At 34.4% G+C, this 20,055-nt stretch overlaps 1 protein-coding gene across 5 annotated transcripts in view; it reads left to right on the top strand.

Annotated features, from left to right (window-relative positions):
• NCKAP1 (NCK associated protein 1) overlaps window positions 1-18,985 on the top strand; it is a 102,713-nt gene extending 83,728 nt beyond the window's left edge. For all 5 annotated transcript variants that reach the window (XM_036072864.2, XM_036072861.2, XM_036072860.2 and 2 more), the window contains 8 exons: window positions 1,489-1,582; window positions 8,174-8,256; window positions 8,665-8,745; window positions 13,789-13,882; window positions 15,877-15,993; window positions 16,568-16,677; window positions 17,028-17,117; window positions 18,062-18,985. In XM_036072864.2, coding sequence (XP_035928757.1) covers window positions 1,489-1,582; window positions 8,174-8,256; window positions 8,665-8,745; window positions 13,789-13,882; window positions 15,877-15,993; window positions 16,568-16,677; window positions 17,028-17,117; window positions 18,062-18,178 — 786 coding nt within the window. In that variant the 3' untranslated portion in view covers window positions 18,179-18,985. The remainder of the gene's footprint in view (window positions 1-1,488; window positions 1,583-8,173; window positions 8,257-8,664; window positions 8,746-13,788; window positions 13,883-15,876; window positions 15,994-16,567; window positions 16,678-17,027; window positions 17,118-18,061) is intronic.
• Window positions 18,986-20,055: the final 1,070 nt, after the last annotated feature.

Here is a 20,055-nt window from a genome sequence, read left to right as displayed (position 1 = left end):
CTTTGCATATACTGCAGTTTTACAAGTTGTAGGTTTGTGGCCATCCCTGTGTCAGACAGCAAGTATATTGGTGCCATTTCTCCAGTAGTATTTGCTCATGTCAGTGGCACATTTTGGTAATTCTCCCAATATTTCATGCTTTTTCATTATGATTATATTTGTTACAGTGATTTGTGATCAGTGATTATGACTCACTGAAAGCTTAGATGATGGTTAGCGTTTTTAGCAATTAAGTATTTTTTAATTAAGGTACATACATTGGTTTTTAGACATAATGCTATTGCATATTTATAGACTATAGTGTAGTGTCAACATAACTTTTTATATGCACTGGGAAACCAAAAAATTCATTTGACTCACTTTATTGCGGCATTTGCTTTAATACAGTGGTCTGGAACTGAATCTGCAATATCTCTGAGGTATGCCTGTAATATCAAGTAACCTAAACAAAATTCATACTAGTATAGGAAAACTGATTTTTATAAATTTTCTGTATAGGGTTTTCATCCTCCCTTAAATCAGTTATCATCGGTGTTTGGCTTGTAACAAAACCCTCATGGCACTTTAACAATATGCTTGCTGTTAAATCTTTGCAACCAGGCCTGCTAAATTGGAATATCCAAGGATGAAGCTTGGATTTGTATGTATTTTGAAATATACCCAGGCTTTATCCTTGGATATTTAAATATTATATCCAGGCTCTCCACATACATATAGACATTATCTCTGCCAGAATCAATTTAATTATATTTGTTTTCATTTTAATTTCAAACTAAATTACTTTTCCAAAGCGCCTTTTAAGAAAAACATTCTTTAGTGAGTTATACTTTCCTTGAATAGCTGTTCTTTACTCCCTTCCCTTATTTGTATCTCTTCCTTCTCTTCCTTTTTCGCAGTGGTCTCTGAAAGAGAAGGTAGATAGTTAACACTTCCATTTTATAATTTGTATGGGAAACCTTGCTCTCTTATAATCCCCATGAAGTAGTACATATATATGAAGTAGTACAAACATGAAGTGTAGTACAAAAGTTATTCTTCCTCTGATTGTATACATCCAGTGATGAACTGTAGGCTGTCTTTGGCTAGCTTTAACTTTAGCAAGTTCTTTTTATTGTGGTTGGAATTTATTGCTCTCTGTATCCCCTTCAGTGTCTGTTTTTTATTATTGATGCTGTTCTGTGTCTAAGCATTAGATAATCCTTTATCCTACTGCTTATCTTTATTGCTTTTTCCTGAACATCCTCCCTTCTTGAATTTGCAAATGGAAGAAAAACATTAATCCTATGTAAATAATTTTAAGATTCTTTTGTTAAACCAACAACAAAAGTATATAGCATAGAACATCTGGATTTCATGAATTGTATTTCCTACTTGCTGGATTATGATTTCCAAGCATGCTCTTATCTCATTAACACAAGGTGGTCCATGCCTAACCTAGGATCTTTTTTTTTTCTTTCTTTCTTTCTTTCTTTCCTTTTTTTTTTTTAGAAACTTGTGGTGGAGAATGTTGATGTGCTAACACAAATGAGGACCAGCTTTGACAAACCAGACCAGATGGCCGCACTCTTTAAAAGATTATCATGTGGGTAACTCATGAAACTTTCTATAAGCATTAAGAAGACTTTGACACTCAGTATTTAGCTTTTGCTTAAATATAAGTATTCTTTAGCTTATGAAGAGAGCAGAAAATAGTTGCAGTCAAAGGATATTTTAAATATATGGCTTATCTATTTCACATTTTTTTAACCATAGTCTTAGTACCATGTATCAAATATTTAATGAGTATTATCAGTTAGTTCATAAACTCATTTAATACAAGTAAGTCTATATTAATTTAGACTAAAGGAGAATTAACTTTTGAGTCTATAACTTTCTAAATATCAACTTTATTGTGGTATAGTTTGCATACAATGAAATCTACGCATGTAAGTGAACAGTTTGATGGATTTTAGCAAATGTGTATATCCATGTAACCTTACCACAGTCAAGACATAGAGCACTTCCATCACCTCAGGAAGTTCCCTCACATCCCTTTGTAGTCAGTTTCTCAACATCCCACAAACCCAGACAAAAACTGATCTGATTTCTGTCACTATAGATTAAATTTGCCTGTTCTAGAACTCCACATAAATGGAATCACACAGTATATACTCTTGTCTCTGCCTTTTTTCACTTAGTATGTTTTTGAGATTCACCCAGCTATGTTACGTGAATCAGTAATCTGTTCCTTTTTATTGCTATCTAGTAGTCTTTGCATGAAAACTTTAGCCCTACAACTAAAAAAAATTGTTTCTAATGTCTTCTTGACATTGATTCTTTGTGGGAGGTATATTGTGAAATAACAGTGAATCTTAAAAATTTATGAAAGCATATTTAGCCAGGTAACTATTTTAGGTGCACTTGAATTAATTTTATTTTCATTTGCTTTTGTACTTGAAGTATAATTAAAAATTATTCTGAAGTCATACTTATTGATTCATTTAAAAGCCTTTCTAGCATTAAAAAATTAATGAAATACCAAATAAAATATTCTTTGTATTTGAGAAAACCAAAGAAAGAGTTTATTCTCCCAAATAAAAAATAATCCTGAAAAAAATTAAAGCCATATGTATTTTACATAATACTTCCCCTCTGATAGTTTTCTTTTAAATGTTATGCACCTATATCAAATTTTTAAAAGTGTAAAATGATTTAGAGAATCACTTTATTTTAGGCTGTCTTATCCAGCTTCAAAAATATAAACTTATTTAATAAAAATTAGTATAAAATTGAACTACACAATAGGTTGCCTTATAGAACAGATCAGTTGTTGCCAGAACTGGGAAAGCAACAAGGGAGTTTTTTGGAGTGGTGATGGTGGTAACACAAATCTACACATGTTAAAATTTTTTCCTAGAGCTATATACCAAAAGGGGGGAAAAAGGTTAGGTTTAATGTACAGTACTTTAAAAAATGAAATTAAAATGATAAAAATGAAAATACTGATTTGGTAGTATTTTAGGGAGGTAGAGTCTGAATAAATACTTAGTAGGAAATTACTTTTTAAATTTCTACCTGATCTCTTTTGTTCATTGTTTTACTATATACTTATATTTACCAGTCTTGTTTTCCTTATTCTTAATTATTTTTTCATGTTTCTCCTGTTTTTAAATGCTCAGTTGACCACCCAACCAGCCTAACTACTCAGCTTCTTACTAGTAAATAATATTTTGACTGTATCATTTGGTTAAAGGCCTTTAATCCACTGCATTGTTCAGTGCCTGTTTACTGTTACTTTAACTCTCCTATTTGTGGAATTGAAACAAAATGGAATTTGTTAAAATTCCAAACAATTTGTAAATTTTCAAAATAAAATCCATAATCCTTAATGGCCCATCTATATCAAATTTGCCTTTAAATAGAATTTATTAATTCTTTTTTGTGATTTGGAAAAAGAAAAGATCTGCTTGAGAATGGCTTACTTAGGGGACCAGAGAAAGCTATTCTTCCAGTTGAAATATTTTTCAAAATACTCTCTTTTGTCTCAGATTCCCATCTTTGTGCCTCCTTCATGCTATATCCAGAGGTTGATATACTTTTGTAGCAGTTTGATTTTCATAGTCAACAACCATATTCTTTTTAATACCCTTAAAAAGCCTTGTAATTTGTTAAAAGTAGTCCTAATTGGGGCACCTAGATGGTGTAGTCGGTTAAGCGTCTGACTCTTGATTTCGGCTCAGGTTATGATCTCAGAGTCCTGGGATCAAGCCCTGCATCGGGCTCCGTTTTCAGCACGGAGTCTGCTTGAGATTCTATCCCTCTGTCCCTACCACTCATGCTCGCTCTCTCTCAAATAAATAAATCTTAAAACAAAAAAAAGTAGCTCTGAATTGGGAGGTAATCTGGAATTAATTTTCAGTTTTAGGACTTTTTAGCTATGTGACTTGAGCAAATTTAATACTGTATCTGTTTCTTCATGTTTTCTGACAGTGTGTCTCTTGGGACTAGGTTCATTGCTTTATTGACTCCCTTATTATAGACCTTAATTTTCTAGTTTTCCTATAGTAATTCTTCCTTTTTAAAAATTCATTCCATTCACTTTTGCCCTGACCTTGCCACCATCTACAAATCTACAAGTTGCCTCCAAAGACCTTTACTTTAACAATACTTTGAATGTTTTTATCACCTAAAATTGTTGCACTGGTAAGATCTTGAATTTGAAGCTCTACTCTCAGATCAGTTATGTCTTCCAGCTTTTCCACTCCTTCACTCCTATTAAATTCTTTGTTCTAGCTCATTGAAACATTGATGTCTCTCTAGTTTTCTAATCAGTCTCTTCCTGGCTTTACTTCCTTATCCATTCAGGACTTTAAAATTTAGTGATTTTAATTATATTGTCCTCTGTGCTATCATACCTTTGACTTTTTGCTACATTCATCATTCCAAGCAATTTCCCTGATCCCAGAAAAATCTCCTGCTCCCTGGAAGCCAGATACTGCTTGTAAAATAACACTTGTTAAAGTCTGTTGTTACACCTCCCTCTTATTCATCTGGCTACTTGCCTGAAACCTTTCTGGAAGAGATCATTAGTGACTACCCATTTTCAAAATCTGGTCCTCTTTCCTCTTCTTCTACTTGATTTCTCTGTAGTGTTTATCTCTTTTATTCTCCTTTTTATTGAAATTTTATTCTCTTCATTTGCCAATGCTTTTACCATTTTTAAGCCATTGTTTTTATAATTCTTTTGAGGAAATGTATCCAGTCTTATTTATCAGTGTATCTTTAAAATATTCATCCCCAGCCTTGACTCTGTATGGAGCTCCAGGTACTTAATACCAAGTGCTAATTTGATCAGGGTGTGGTCTATGGACCAGAAGCAACAAGCAAAAGCACCACATAGGAGTTTGTTAATGTAAATTATTAGGGTTCCACTCCAGACTTACTAAATCAGTTTGCTGGGGCCCAGCAGGTGATTCTGATTTCCATTGAAGTTGGAGAAACATTTTTTAGATATCTACAGCTGTATGACCCACAGATACTTTACAGCATCTCTGGAATAGGAAGGATATTCCCCTGATGGGAGGTATAAATGGGTGGGGAGAAAAAGCCTGATATTCTTCTGTTATTGACCATTATATTACCTCCTATGCCATTCACCCAGTGATTCTCAAAGAGAAACTTGGGTATGTTATCTGACTTTTCCTGTAATCACATTCCATTCCATATCTAGTAGCTGTGTCTTCTAGATCAGAGTTTGCAAATTGGTGGGTCATGTTTGGCCCAAAGACATAATTTTTTTGCTCTATGCTACATTAAATTAAAAAACATTTTTTGATCATTATTTTAAAAATGCAAGATTTTGCATAAATATCCAAACTTTTGGCTCTCTTTCCCCCCAAATCCTGGGCAGTGTTTTGCCACATGGCAGTGATTGGCTGGAGCTTAGTAGCAGTTGCCTCTTTTAGAAGTGTTTTTCTCCAGTTTTTCCCCTCACTATTCTGTCTTTCACTTAGTCTACTTCACTACTTTATGTTACCTGCTATAGATATTGAGCTTGTAACCCCTGCTGCAGATCCCACCTCTTAAATGTGATGCCTAAATCTATTCCTTTTGTTCCCATGGTTCACATTTAAGGCTTTGTCATTATTTCGTGAACTACAATCTTGGCTTCCTAATGGGTTCAGTCTTCACTTTCTAACCCATCTCCCACATTCAGAGTTATATTTCTAAAGATTTCTTTTCATATCACTCTTTATATTTAAAAAACCCTGAACTACCTCCTCCTTGCTTAGAGGATAGTCTAAAAACTCCTTAGCATGCATTCAAAAGCCATTATTTGGATAACCTCATATCCAGCCATTGTTTCCCCTCTTTTCCTTCACAACTTTTTGCTTGCCTGGCCTGAGATCCACACAGCTCTGCTCTAGTGTTAGTTCCTTGGGATGTGCCTTAGTCTGTTTGGGCTGCTACAACAAAATATCACAGATTGGGTAGTATATAAACAACAGAAATTTATTTCTTATCGGTCTAGAGGCTGGAAGTTCAAGATCATGGTGCTGGCATGGTTGGGTGAGGGCCCTCTTCAGGGTCACAGACTTGTCATTGTATTTTCACATGACTGAAAGGGATCGGGTTCTCTCTGAAGCCTCTATAAGGCAGTAATCAAATTCATGCGACTTCACCCTCATGGCTTGAACACCTTTCAAAGGCCCCACCTCCTAATACCATCAGCTTTTGGGGCTTAAGTTTTTAATACATGAATTTTATAAGGACATAAACATTCAGCCCACAGCAGGATGTTAATGGAAATTATGGGGAATTAGAGGAGGTGCCAGTGCTTAAAAAGGTATGGCAAATAATCCATTAATGATAAGTTAAACAACATTTCTTACCATGAAGTTCCTCAGAACTTTTAATGTGTTGTTACTGTTATATATATTCAAGAGAAGGTTATAGGATATACTTCTGGCAGAATTATTTGATTAAATTCTGGATATCATCCCTTGGGAAATACATGATTATATCACACTACTTATTTTCTGATTATTCATCTTATTCTCTGTCATTCCTTTTTCTAGATTTCCTTTTGTTTTGTTCCCTGGCCTGGAATGCTTTTTGTCTTCTCTTTTATGACCAACTTGGATGACATTTTCTCAGAGAAATATTTCCTTTCACCCTTCTTTCTTCTCTCCTTTTCTGGATGATAACATAGTCTCATTTCTTGAATAACCATTTCATTGAACATCTTCTAGTCTTCTGGGTCTCAGGCACTCCACTGAGTGCTAGAGAAAGATTGGTTGATTAGACTGGTTCCTGCTCATGTGGAAGGTATAACAAATAACATAATGCCTTACCTCATTTTGTTAACACTACTGTTTTAAGTCTCATCACATTTTGGCTTATATTATGGCTGTTAGTATGTTTTAATAAAAGATGCCATGGTCAAAGTTTAAGCAAACCACATAGGAGGTAGAAAGTCAAAACAACTCTCTATTCCTACTCCTCAAAGGTAACTATGGTTAATGGTTTTCTATACATTTTTCTAGAAATTTGCTATATATGTACAAATATATGTGTATATATATATATACTGTTGACTCTTGAACAATGCGGGGTTTACGGGCGCTGACTCCCTGTGCAGTCAAAAATCTACATGTAATTTTTGACTCCCCAAAAACTTAACTGCTAGTAGCTTACTGTTCACCTCAAGCCTTGCTGATAAAATAGTTAACATATTTTGTATGTTATATGTATTATATACTGTATTCTTATAATAAAGTAAGCAAGAGAAAAAATATTAAGAAAATTACCAGGAAGAGGAAATATATTTACTGTATTTACCAAAAAAAAAAAAAAAAATCCATGTGTAAGTGGACCTGCACGATTCAAATGTGTTGTTCATGGGTCAGTTGTGTATCTTTTTGTCTCACATAAATAGGATCATATTTTCTTAGTTTTCTTGACAGTCCATTTAGAGTGTTAGTTATGGTCTAGATTATTATTCTGTTTATATTTGTGTTCTTATTTACACAGTACTATGCCTTGTATATTGGGAGTAATTCAATAAATGTTTGTTGGCTTTTTAAAATATGAAGGTATTGATCCTTCCAATTCTAATCTCCCTTGATTTTGTTAATTAAGTTTTAATATTGAATATATAGTAATAGTTTTCAGAATAATGCTTTCTAACTAAAATGTAAATGATCAAATCCATTTATAGTCTTCAGCAACCTGGTCTTGCCAAAACTGCTTGTGATCTCAATAGTCATTTTTTTGTTTCTTGACTCTCCAGACCTCAACAGTTTAAGAGTTTAGCATCTCCAAGTTCTGGGACCATTTGAGGATTTAACTCCTGTCCACTCTGACAACTCCTCTTTCTCCCCTAGTCTTTCTCTCCTTCCTCCTACTTCTGCCATTTCTGAGAGGATTATACAGGTGGCTACTTTTATGTGATTATTTCAAGATTCTGGTGAACCATCTAAACCATTTTAAAGAATAGTGTCTACTCCATATGAAGTAAACTGTAATTTCCTTACTTTTAATATCAGCTTTCAGTACCTTTCCATCTTTAATCCTTTGTTGTAATCAAATTGCTGTTGTATCTTTTATCATGGGAATTTTATGACTAAGAGTTTTCTTCACAAAGTTAAGAAAGAATTGAATTCAGACTCTTCTCTCTTTTCTTCCAATTTAGCTGTTGACAGTGTCTTGAAGAGGATGACAATAATTGGTGTAATTTTATCCTTCCGATCATTGGCACAAGAAGCACTTAGAGATGTAAGAAACCATTTTAAGTACATATCCTATAGTTAAGTAATCCCTTTTAATTTCCCAGAAATTAAAAGTTACTTAAAATTCCAGTTTTCATAGTTACATAAAATCAAATATATAGAAATTAGAGCTATTTAAACTTATTTTTATTTTGGCATTGAAATTGGGGTGGGGATATAGCTTGCCTGGATATTGTACTACTTTTTCAACTTTCTCTTCATTGAAGCATTTTCCATTTTGGCTATGTTCAGTTTGGCATTCTAAGTACTGTTCTTAGTACTTTAGAAAAATCATGTGAAAATAGAAAAGGTAAAATAATTTTTATGAAAACTAGAAGTAATTGAATGGTAATATTTAAATTTGGGGCTCACCATTTAAAAATAACTCTGCATTTTTATTTGTTGCCCTGCCTAGGTCCTATCTTACCACATTCCTTTTCTTGTAAGTTCAATTGAAGATTTCAAGGATCATATTCCAAGGGAAACTGATATGAAGGTAATAAAGCTTCTATTTGGATTTTACAGTTTCTAAAATAAAATATTTGAGTTACATATGAAATAAAATTTAATAAATTCTAAACTACTGTAAAGTTTTTATTCTAGAGTGATCTGTTAGCATGTTTACCTTTGAAAATACATCTTTGAGAGCTCAGCACCAAAATGCTACATAGGCATTTTGAAAGTTAATCTTCCTTAATCACCCATAGCAATGTAAAATGGGTTGGTATTGATCTTTTCTTACACTGATAGCTGTCCATACCTGGTCATAAGCAGAATTAGAAAGACAAGCCAGTGAAATAAAAGTTGTAGTAAAATTCAGTCAGTTTTTTTATTTTTATTTTTTTTTTAGATTTTATTTATTTATTTGACAGAGAGAGACACAATGAGAGAGGGAACACAAGCAGGGGGAGTGGGAGAGGGAGAAGCAGGCCTCCCTGCGGAGGGCCTGATGCGGGGCTTGATCACAGGACCCTGGGATCATGACCTGAGCTGAAGGCAGACGCTTAACGACTGAGCCACGCAGGCGCCCCTCAATCAGTTTTTTTAAATTGATGTTAAAAAGTCTTGTAAGAGGATGTCAATTATAGGGTATAATTTAAAAAAAATTTAATACCCTGTTTTTAGAAATATAAGATAGAGTATTAGTAGCCCTTTGTGAGTTTACAATTTTTCTTTTGAAAATTTTTTGATCATGAAATCCAACTCACTTATCTAACCACAGCAATAATTAACCAGTGGTTACACATCCACTAAGTGACCTCATATGTATGTTTTCTAAGCTTTCACGTGTCTTGGAAAGATTATTTTCTATTTTACATGTTTTGAAACGCACTGTCTGAAAAAAGTTGTCTAAACTCTTGTGTGACACTCAAGTTTTTTTTCTCAGATTGATGCTACTCACTTTCTGAGGCTTATCTTCCATGGCTTGTTCCATCCTTCTCCCATGCTCTTCCCTTTCTTACTCTACCCTTCTCTTCATATGTATCCCATGAGGTAACTAGTTCTTCCCGTGTGCATTCTCACATCTGTCTAATTTATTCTACCTGAAAATCCTGCACTTTTCTGTTTTCTGCCTTTTGAAGTCCTGCTTATCTTTTAAGGTCTGATTTAATTGCTGTATTCTAAGAAACATTCCTTGATCCCTAGGCAATAAAGGATTTCTTTTTTCTTCTTCTTATCCGAAAACTTTTTGTTTATCCATTGCGGAGTTAAATATGTTCTGCCTTGTATTATAATTGTGTTTTTTCTCTTAAATTTATACTAGATTGTAAACATTTTGAAGACCTTGTTTTATTTTTGTGTCTCCCACAGTGCTTTGCATAGTGTAAACATTTGAGATTAATGATTGTCCTATGATTTTATGATTGAAAACCATGTGTGATTAGCGTAAAATTGTTAAATGGAAACACTGTGGGAAAAAAAGTTAAGGAAACGTTAAAGAAGAATCATTCGTTGAAAACACAATGGTGTGTGGATTATGAGAATATTCTCAGCAACCATCCAGTTCTCTCAGCACCTGACATAATTATGTTTAGTTTTTAGCAAACTTTCAACAGAACTTAATATATTTTTTTTAAGATTTTATTTATTTATTTATTTGACAGAGAGAGAGAGAGAGAGAGACAGCGAGAGGGAACACAAGCAGGGGGAATGAGAGAGGGAGAAGCAGACTGCCCACAGAGCAGGGAGCCTGATGCGGGGCTCGATCCCAGGACCCTGGGATCATGACCTGAGCCGAAGGCAGACGCTTAACGACTGAGCCACCCACGTGCCCCAGAACTTAATATTTATTTTGAAAACTGAAATATATATTTTTAAAATTAATTTTTAATTGAAGTATAGTTGTCATACAGTATTATACTAGTTTCAGGTATACAACATAATGATTCAACATTTATACACATTATGAAATGGTCACCGTGATAAGTGTAGCTGCCATTTGTCACCATACAAAGTTACTACAATGTTGTACTACATACAGCAACATACTGCATAAAACATTGTTGACTATTTCCCTGTGCTGTACTTTTCATTGATGTGACTTATATCTGGAAGTTTGTACCTCTTAATTCCCTTCACCTGTTTGCCCAGTCCCCCTCCCCTCTGGCAACCACCAGTTCTCCAAATATATATATTTATTTATTTTTTATTTTTTTAAGATTTTATTTATTTATTTGACAGAGAGAGACACAGTGAGAGAGTGAACACAAGCAGAGGGAGTGGGAGAGGGAGAAGCAGGCTTCCCACCAAGCAGGGAGCCCGATGCGGGGCTCGATCCCAGGACCCTGGGACCATGACCTGCGCCAAAGGCAGATGCTTAACCGACTGAGCCACCCAGGCGCCCCCAAATATATATATTTTAATAGCTTTATTGAGATATAATTCAGTTATCTTAAAATTTACTCACTTAAAGTATACAGTTCAGTGGATCTAAGTATAGTCACAGAGTCGTGCAGCTGTCACCACAGCCAAATTTAGAACATTGTCATCATCCTAATAGGAAGCCTTATGCCCATTAGCAGTTATTCCAGAATTCTTCCCAGTCTCCAGCCCTAGGCAACCACTAAGCTAGCTTCTGTCTCTGTAAGTTTACCTGTTCTTTTTTTTTTTTTTTTAAGATTTATCTATTTATTTATTTATTTTAGAGAGAGAAGGCATGCATGCTTGCACGTGTAGGGGGAGGGGCAGAGGGAGAGAATCCTCAAGCAGACTCTCTGCTGAGCGTGGAGCCCTGCATGGAGCTCAGTCCTACAACCCAGGAGATCATGACCTGAGCTGAAACCAAGAGTCAGGTGCTCAACACAGTGAGCCATCCAAGCGCCCCAAGTTTGCCTATTCTTGACACTTAATATGAACCATACAATATGTAGGCTTTTGGTACTAGCTTCTTTTACTTAGCATAATGTTTTCAAGGTTTATTCCTGTTGTAGCATGTATCAGTACTTCATTTTTTATTGCTGATTAGTATTCCATTATATGGATATACCACATTTTATTTATCCTTTCATCAGTTGATGGACATTTAGGTTTTCTTTTTTTGGCTGTTATAAATAATGCTACCATGGATATCCCTATACAGTTTTGGTGTGGACATACGCTTTCCTTTCTCTTCGATACATGCCAGGAGTCAAATTGCTGGGTCATATGGAAACTCTATGTTTAACCTTTTGAGAAACTGCCAAATTGTTTTCGAAGTAGTTGTACCATTTTGCATTCCTAGCAGCAATGTATGAAGGTTTCGGTTTCTCCATATCCTGTCAATATTTGTTCCTGTCTTCTTAATTATAGCCATGCTAGTGTGTATGAAATGGTATCTCATTGTTATGTTATACATTTTTCTGAAATGATGAATGTTGAATACGTTTTCATGTGCTTATTGACTATTTGTGTATCTTCTTTGGAAAAATATCTATTCATACCCTTTGCTCATTTGGATTGTTTGCCTTTTTAATTTTGAGTTGTAAGAGTTCATTATATATTCTGGATACAAGTCCATTAACAGATACATAATTTGGAAATCTCTCTTGTTCTGTGGGTGGTTTTTTCATTTTCGTAATAATGTCCTCTGTGGCACAAAAATTTTTAGTTTTGATGAAGTCCAGTTTGTCTATTTTTTTCTTTGGTTGCCGCTTCTTTTGATGCCCTATCGAAGAAACTGTTGCCTTACCCAAGTCATAAAGATTTATACCTGCATATTCTTCTAATAATTTTATAATTTTAGCTCTTAGGTTTATGATCCATTTTGAGTTCATTTTTTTTTTTTTAAAGATTTTATTTATTTATTTGACAGAGACACAGTGAGAGAGGGAACACAAGCAGGGAACACAAGCACGGGGAGTGGGAGAGGCAGAAGCAGGCTTCCTGCAGAGCAGAGAGCCCGATGTGGGGCTCGATCCCAGGACCCTGGGATCATGACCTGAGCCGAAGGCAGACGCTTAAGGACTGAGCCACCCAGGCGCCCCATTTTGAGTTCATTTTTGTGTGTGGAGTAATGGATCACAAAAAAAATGTTTTTCCTTTTTTTTTTTTTTTAAAGATTGATTTATTTGAAAGAGTATGTGCATGAACAGGGGGAGGAGCAAAGGGAAAGAGAGAGAATCACAAGCAGACTTGCTGCTAACTGTGGGGCTTGATCTCACAACCCTGAGATCATGACCTGAGCCGAAATCAAGAGTTTGACACTTAACCGACTGAGCCACCCAGGCGCCCCCCCCAAAAAATGTTTTTCTAGAGCTTAATCCATGACAATTTCCATTTATTTTTAGATACACAGTTTTACTTCATATTTTATACTGAGTTTTTTTTTTTGGTAGCAGTATCAAAAGTAACCAACTATGTAGGTGGTTTTTAACTGAGGTATAGAGCAGTCAGAATATCATAAATACTTGAAATCCATATGTAATGCCAAAAAGAATTATTTTAGTCATTAGAAATTCCTTTATCAGGCTTTAAATCTGTACTCCTTAAAAATCTATTATGGGGCACCTGGATGGCCCAGTCAGTAGGGCATGTGACTCTTGATCTCTGGGTTGTGAGTTCAAGGCCCATGTTGAGCACAGAGCTTTAAAAAAAAAATCTATTATGATAAGTAATTTACCTAAATATTTATAGCTATGATATGATGAGTCATTGAACCACCACAATTTTTTATTAAATAAATATGAATGTAAATATAAGTTCAGCAATTTTGATTTACTTTTGTTCATTTATTCATCTCTTTTGGCTTGATATTTTACATCCATGCTTCCAAGGAAAGTAATATTAGCATGATTTTATTGGCATTTGCTGCAGAGAGTATACAAATTTTTTTTGGCCTAACAATAAGAGGTTCTAATAAGCAGCACATCGTGAAGTAATAACTGAATTTTTCATTGTAGGATAGTTGTGCTATAGTTCCTGTTTCAGCCAAGTTTTGAAATTCTGTAGTGTTCTTATAGGTAGATTCTAATTTAAAAAGTATGTCTTTCTTACTAAAGTGAGATTTCTTAGAAATTTGCTAAAATATTTCTTACTCTGTAATTCTTAAATATTCCATCAGGTTGCAATGAATGTGTATGAGTTATCATCAGCTGCTGGATTACCTTGTGAGATTGATCCTGCCTTGGTGGTAGCTCTCTCCTCACAAAAATCAGGTAAAATACATTAGTAAATATGTATTAGTCTTAGTTAAAATTACCAGGGCAACACAGATACAGGTGTGGTACTTATTATTCAAATGCCTGCTTAATGTCCAACTTGCTTTTTTTTTTTTTTTTTTGGTAGTTGGAATATAGCAATGCAGAAACAACAAAAATCCCTGTCGTCTGGAGCTTATGTTATAGTGGAGTCATCATACAGACAGTATTTAAGCCATAAGACTAGATGGAATTTCTAAGGTTAGTTAACATAGATGCAGAAGAAAGAGGATCAGGGTCTGAGCCTTAGGACACTTTCAAATTTAAGAACTCAGGGAGAAGAGGAGGACCTACCAAAAAGAAACTGAGAAAGAAGGATGGATGATGGAGAAGAAAAGCTAGGAAAGGAGTTTCCAGCCAAAATGGAGAGGGATTGATCAAGTATGCAGATTAATGGGTAATGCTGCTAAGAGCAGGGCAGTGGAATTTTTGGAGCAAAAGGCTGAGTAGAGAGGGCTTACGAGAGAATAGGAGAAAAGGAATTGGAAATAATAATAAGTATAAAACAACTCTGTCAAAGAGTTTTACTGTAAAGGGGAACAAAGAAATGAAATTACAGTAGCTAGAGGCAGGAATAAAATCAAGAGAAGGATTTTTTTCAGGTGAGAGAGTCACAGAATTTGTATACTGATGGAGATGGTCCAGTAGGTAGCAAAATTGGTATCTAGAAAAGGGTGTCCTATTTTCACCGGACTAGAGCTATTTACTGTGGAGTCAGTGCATCATTGTGTTGTATTAAACATTTAAAAGATTTTAAAACCAGCTCTTTGAAATGTAGAACCCAGAATGCTCTAGATATTTCTAGATTTGTCTACAAAGTAACATTTTACCTGTTTCTGATACTAAAATGACCATCCCTATCCCCTTGTACCTAGCATGTTTGGCTGGGTTCATCAGTTCTTTTTTTATTTAACATTGCTTTTTGTTTCATCATTCATGCAATATGTTAATTATATTCACATGGGTAATTGCCACTGTTACTCATTTGGCTACAGCTATATTTTTCTTTTTTTTTTAAAGATTTTATTTATTTATTTCACAGAGACAGAGATAGCGAGAGCAGGAACACAAGGAGTGGGAGAGGGAGAAGCAGGCTTCCCCTCGAGGAGGGAGCCCGATGTGGGACTCGATCCCAGGACCCTGGGATCATAACCTGAGCCGAAGGCAGACACTTAACAACTGAGCCACCCAGGCGCCCAGCTACAGCTATATTTTTCATAGCCAAATTTTAAAACATTCTGGCTCTTACGTTCAATTCTTACATATATGTGGTGGGGTGAATAGTAGAATAACTGGAATTTCCCAGGTACCAGATTCAAGTGCCTTAGGTAACCTGTAATTTTAGTACACATTATAATAAATATTTTAGAAAGGATTATATCTTAAAAGACTTAGGGCAGTGCTAGTTATTTTCATTTATGACTGGTTCCTTCTGTCTTCTAAAATGGATAGGTTGGAAATCTAGTCCATTTTCCATATTTATATCTTTTAAATACTAATAATAAACTTCAAATCACATTTTTTTAAAAAAATTAAGGTTTTTTTGGATGATTTTACAGAGTAATTTATGAGATATTAAATTTTCTAAACTGTAGTACACAGAATATTCTTATAAAATAATAATTTATCAGTTTTCAGTTAGGAAATTTTAGGATTCCACTTACCCTAATCATATTTTTTTTTTTTGCCTTATAATCTTACAATTAAGAATAATTTTTTTTGCCTTACTGTTTTTTTAGAGGTCCTTAAAAAATGCTTGGGTAGTTGATAATAGCCAATAATGTATGTTACTTCTATTCTATATCACTTATAACAAAGTTGCGATTAGTTCTGTAGAAGCTCAGTAATATACCTTATACAAAAATTGAAATTTGCATTTTCTGGTTTAGATTGATAACTCTTAACTAATCTTGAAGAAATACCTTAGTTTTATTTTGATTTTTCTCCCTTAGAAAACATAAGTCCAGAAGAAGAATATAAAATTGCCTGCCTCCTTATGGTCTTTGTGGCAGTTTCTTTGCCAACGTTGGCCAGTAACGTGATGTCTCAGTATAGCCCTGCTATAGAAGGTAATGGTTTAAAACTGTTTTGGCAATGAAGGAGTCATGAGTTTTGATATAGATACTTTTCAGGTAATTAATGTTCATTTATAATAGAACATGGGTTAACCTACTAGTCACTTACTAGCTTTACAACCTTGAATAGTTGATTTTTCTTTTTCAAAGCCCCGGTTTCCTGATTCATGAAACATGTATGTGTGAGCTTTTGGGTGCCTGAGTGTGTGTGGCAGGGGATGATGAAGGAGTATCCAACTCTAAAGATCGAATGACGAAATGTTTGTAAAGCAGCTAAGAACATCTTTTTTAAGTTTCAGAGACAATATAAAATTTATGTATGATTTCTCTTGGGGATATTTTTGAAAATTTGCCTGTTTAATACAGACATCATCGTTTGTTGCTTTTTTGCTATAGTGTTTCTAAAAGCACTAGTCCTCATAAAAATGAAAGGAGAGCAAGGCAGGCAATCTCCCAACTCTTAATAATGTCACTATGTAGATTGTGAAGTGATTAAAGACTTGCTGTTTATGTATTTGAAATTTTGGGGTCATGCAGAAACCACAAACCCTACTTGCACTTTTCTCAGGGCACTGCAACAACATACATTGCTTGGCCAAGGCCATCAACCAGATTGCCGCAGCTTTGTTTACAATTCACAAAGGAAGCATTGAAGACCGTCTTAAAGAATTTCTGGCGGTAGGTATAATCAAATAGAACTCATGATGTTTTATAAGGAAAATAAAAATGGTAACTAAACAATAAATTCTCCTTTTTTTTTCCCCTGGAAGGAGGACCAGGTGAAGGTAGGCATTAAAATCAAGGAGCTGGTTAGCATTTTTTTCCCGTAGAAATCTCTCATTTCTAGAACTCTGCAGTATGACCTTTTTTTCTAAGCTGGTATTTGGACTGCCTAGAATTTTGCCCATTATCTTATATATAGGCACTGAATGATTGAAATATATTATAAGTTGAAGCATACTGAAAATAAGTAACTCGTGAGTGAACATTTCATTAAAACTTTCTTAAAATGTTTATATACTTTTAAGCTTGCATCTTCCAGTCTACTGAAAATTGGCCAGGAGACCGATAAAACAACAACAAGAAATAGAGAATCTGTTTATTTACTGCTAGATATGGTAAGTCTCATTTTATTTTTTATTAACAAGAAAAAAGTTCCAGTCATTCCTAATAGTCTTTTCTTGGCATTTAGTAATTAAATAATAATATGAGCTGAAGTACCTTTTTGATCCCTTCTGTTCAGTCCACTCAAGCCACATACTGTCTAAATATCACTGGAAAGACTAACATTACTTGTATTTTACCATATGGTAATCATACCATAAAACAACAGAATAAAAGATTAGTATTACCTATTTTATGAATAGGTTTCAACCAGTGGGAAGCATTTAAGGCCTTATATTTTCCAAGTGTGTCAGTTTGAACTCTTCCAGTTTTCTGAATTTTCTACACTCTCTCTTCCACCCATCTAATATAATTTCCTGTGATTCTCAGTGCCTAGTCAGCTCTTTCTCTTCACTATCTGAACCAGCTATGCTTGTTTCTACACTGTGGCTCTTCTCACTTAGAATAATTTCCTTTTCCTGCAGAGATCTGTATCTGTTCTATGATTCGGCGTACCCCATAGCTAAAATCTTTTTCTAGATAGACTTTCCTGATTACTCTGGCCCACATTAATCTTTCATCCCTTTTGAACTCCTCTAGCTTTCCACTTAATTACAGTTGGTCTTATGTTTGATTTGGCTTTTTGGCTTAGTCTTGGGAACTTGATGGTATGGACCATATTTTAAATATGTTTATATTCTCTTATATGTCTAGTATACAGTTGAGGGCAAATGAAAGTGCTCAATCTGTTCCTCTGATTAATAGACTTAATTGAAAAGTGATTTTAAACATTTTGATAGCAAAACACTGTCACATTTATATTTCAGGTTTTAAAGTAAAAGGAAAATAATTTTCTAATTATTTCTAATAAGGACACTATAGAAATTATGATTTACTGGCTGTAAATGTTCCCATTAAAATAACTTCAATTCTGTGATGCATTTTTGCTACTTTTCAGATTGTGCAGGAATCCCCATTCCTGACAATGGATCTTTTGGAATCTTGTTTTCCTTATGTCTTGCTGAGAAATGCATACCATGCTGTCTACAAGCAAAGTGTTACATCTTCTGCATAAAATATCTGCTTATTGAAGACAAGCACGCATTTTTGTTGCTCTGGTTTTACCTGTGAACTGTGGAACTATTTTACCTTAAGGCCTGAAAAACAGTTTTGTGGATTATAAATTTCTTTCATACGGTTGTATTTTCTGATCATTGGTTTCATTTAATATGGTTCTACTACAGTATACTTGGTTGATTTAGGTTTCACATTCACTGAATTGACTAAAATTATTCCTATAATTTTAGAATATCATTGTTTGAAAAACATACATTATGTTTTTGATATTTGAAAATAAAAGAAACTTTTGCTTGTTTATTTCTGAAAAAGAATTGTATTTAGTGATTATTTTAGATAGTGATATTATAGCATTCATCTGTGTGTAAATTATTTCATATAGGGAAGAGTTCTGATCTGTACCTATGGTTCTTATTGCAAACAAAACTGGATGTGCATTTCTGTGATGTTATGAATACATTTCTACTTTATTTTGAAACATTTGCCAAACTAAACACTGTAACACTGTATAACATTAAAAATGTTAAAGGACTGCTTAGCATTAGAAGCAGACTATGTCCGGAAATTCTAAAACAGCAGCATATGTTGTTGCTTGTATAAAGCCTGGTGATAATTTTTAGACTAACTTCCATGGTGCCCTGCCGGCATTAGCACTACCATTGTACCCTGCTGTATAATAAACAGTCTTAGACATTTATCAACTGTTGATACACATGTTAGTCCCTAACCACTTTTTATATGTTTTAAATTTTTGAAATTCAAGTGTACCTGCCATAACATAAAATAAACACTAGACTGTATCACATTTTGAATTATTTCCTTAATTTTGGATCTCCAGAAATTTATTCAATAATATGAATATTTTAGTTTCAATTTAGTTTAAAATATAGGAATGTCTAAGTGTAGCATTTGATACCAGGTCAGCTGTCACAAAATTCGATTAAATATTTTGAAAAACATTCCACTGGAAAAAAATTTTAAATAAAATTGGAAAATAAAATTACGTAACATTTTTTTAAGAGTTAAGAACTAAAAGGAAACTCATGTGCCATCAGCTTGCAATTGTATATGCGACCAAATGGACAGAATTATTTGAAAGAATGGGAATAAAATGAATGATTATGGAACTAGTAAAATGTTGCTGAGAACTACATCAGTCAGTAATGAATGGGAAAGACCTATTGCTTAGTGGTTGGCATGGAGGGCAGAATAGCTCATTTTGTTTAAAAACTAACCAGATGTTTTGTTCTTTAATTGGCATTATAAAGACTATTTCTCAACAGCTTTGTATCTGGATATCAAATAGAGCTTTTGCTCACAGCTTCTTAAGTATACACTAGTAAAATGTTAAGAGAAAAGAAAGCCACTATGAACTCAGTTATATAATGTTCTTCTTTGTTCACATACAAAGAGTAGAATGAAATTGAAGTGCCACAAGATTATCGTGTTGCTATTTTGCATATGATATTTTCCAGTCTATACTTAAAGCAGGAATAGTTACCACTATCTGTTGGAAATTTTCAGTAGTTCAGTGAGGATTTTTGAAAATGGAAGGAATTTTCTGGGGTGCCTGGGTGGCTTAGTTGGTTAAGTGTCTGGCTCTTGAATTGGGGTCAGGTCGTGATCTCCAGGTCCTGGGATTGAGCCCCAAATCAGGCTCCATGCTCAGCGGGGAGTCTGCTTGAGATTCTCTCACTCTGCCTTTGCCCCTCCCCTCACTCACATGTGCTCTCTCTCTCTGTCTCTCAAAATAAGTAAATCTTTTAAAAAGAGGGGAAGGAATTTTTAAATGGAGTGGTTTTATAGACTTGAAATAGCCTGATGACTCAGTGAACAGTTGAAATTAAGATTAAATGTTGTTTGTCTTGAAATATT

The sequence above is a fragment of the Halichoerus grypus genome, chromosome 4 (assembly GCF_964656455.1).
Source record: "Halichoerus grypus chromosome 4, mHalGry1.hap1.1, whole genome shotgun sequence".
In the NCBI taxonomy this organism is placed as follows: Eukaryota; Metazoa; Chordata; class Mammalia; order Carnivora; family Phocidae; genus Halichoerus; species Halichoerus grypus.
The sequence above is the reverse complement of the archived record's forward strand: the minus strand, read 5'-3'. Positions and strand labels throughout refer to the sequence as shown.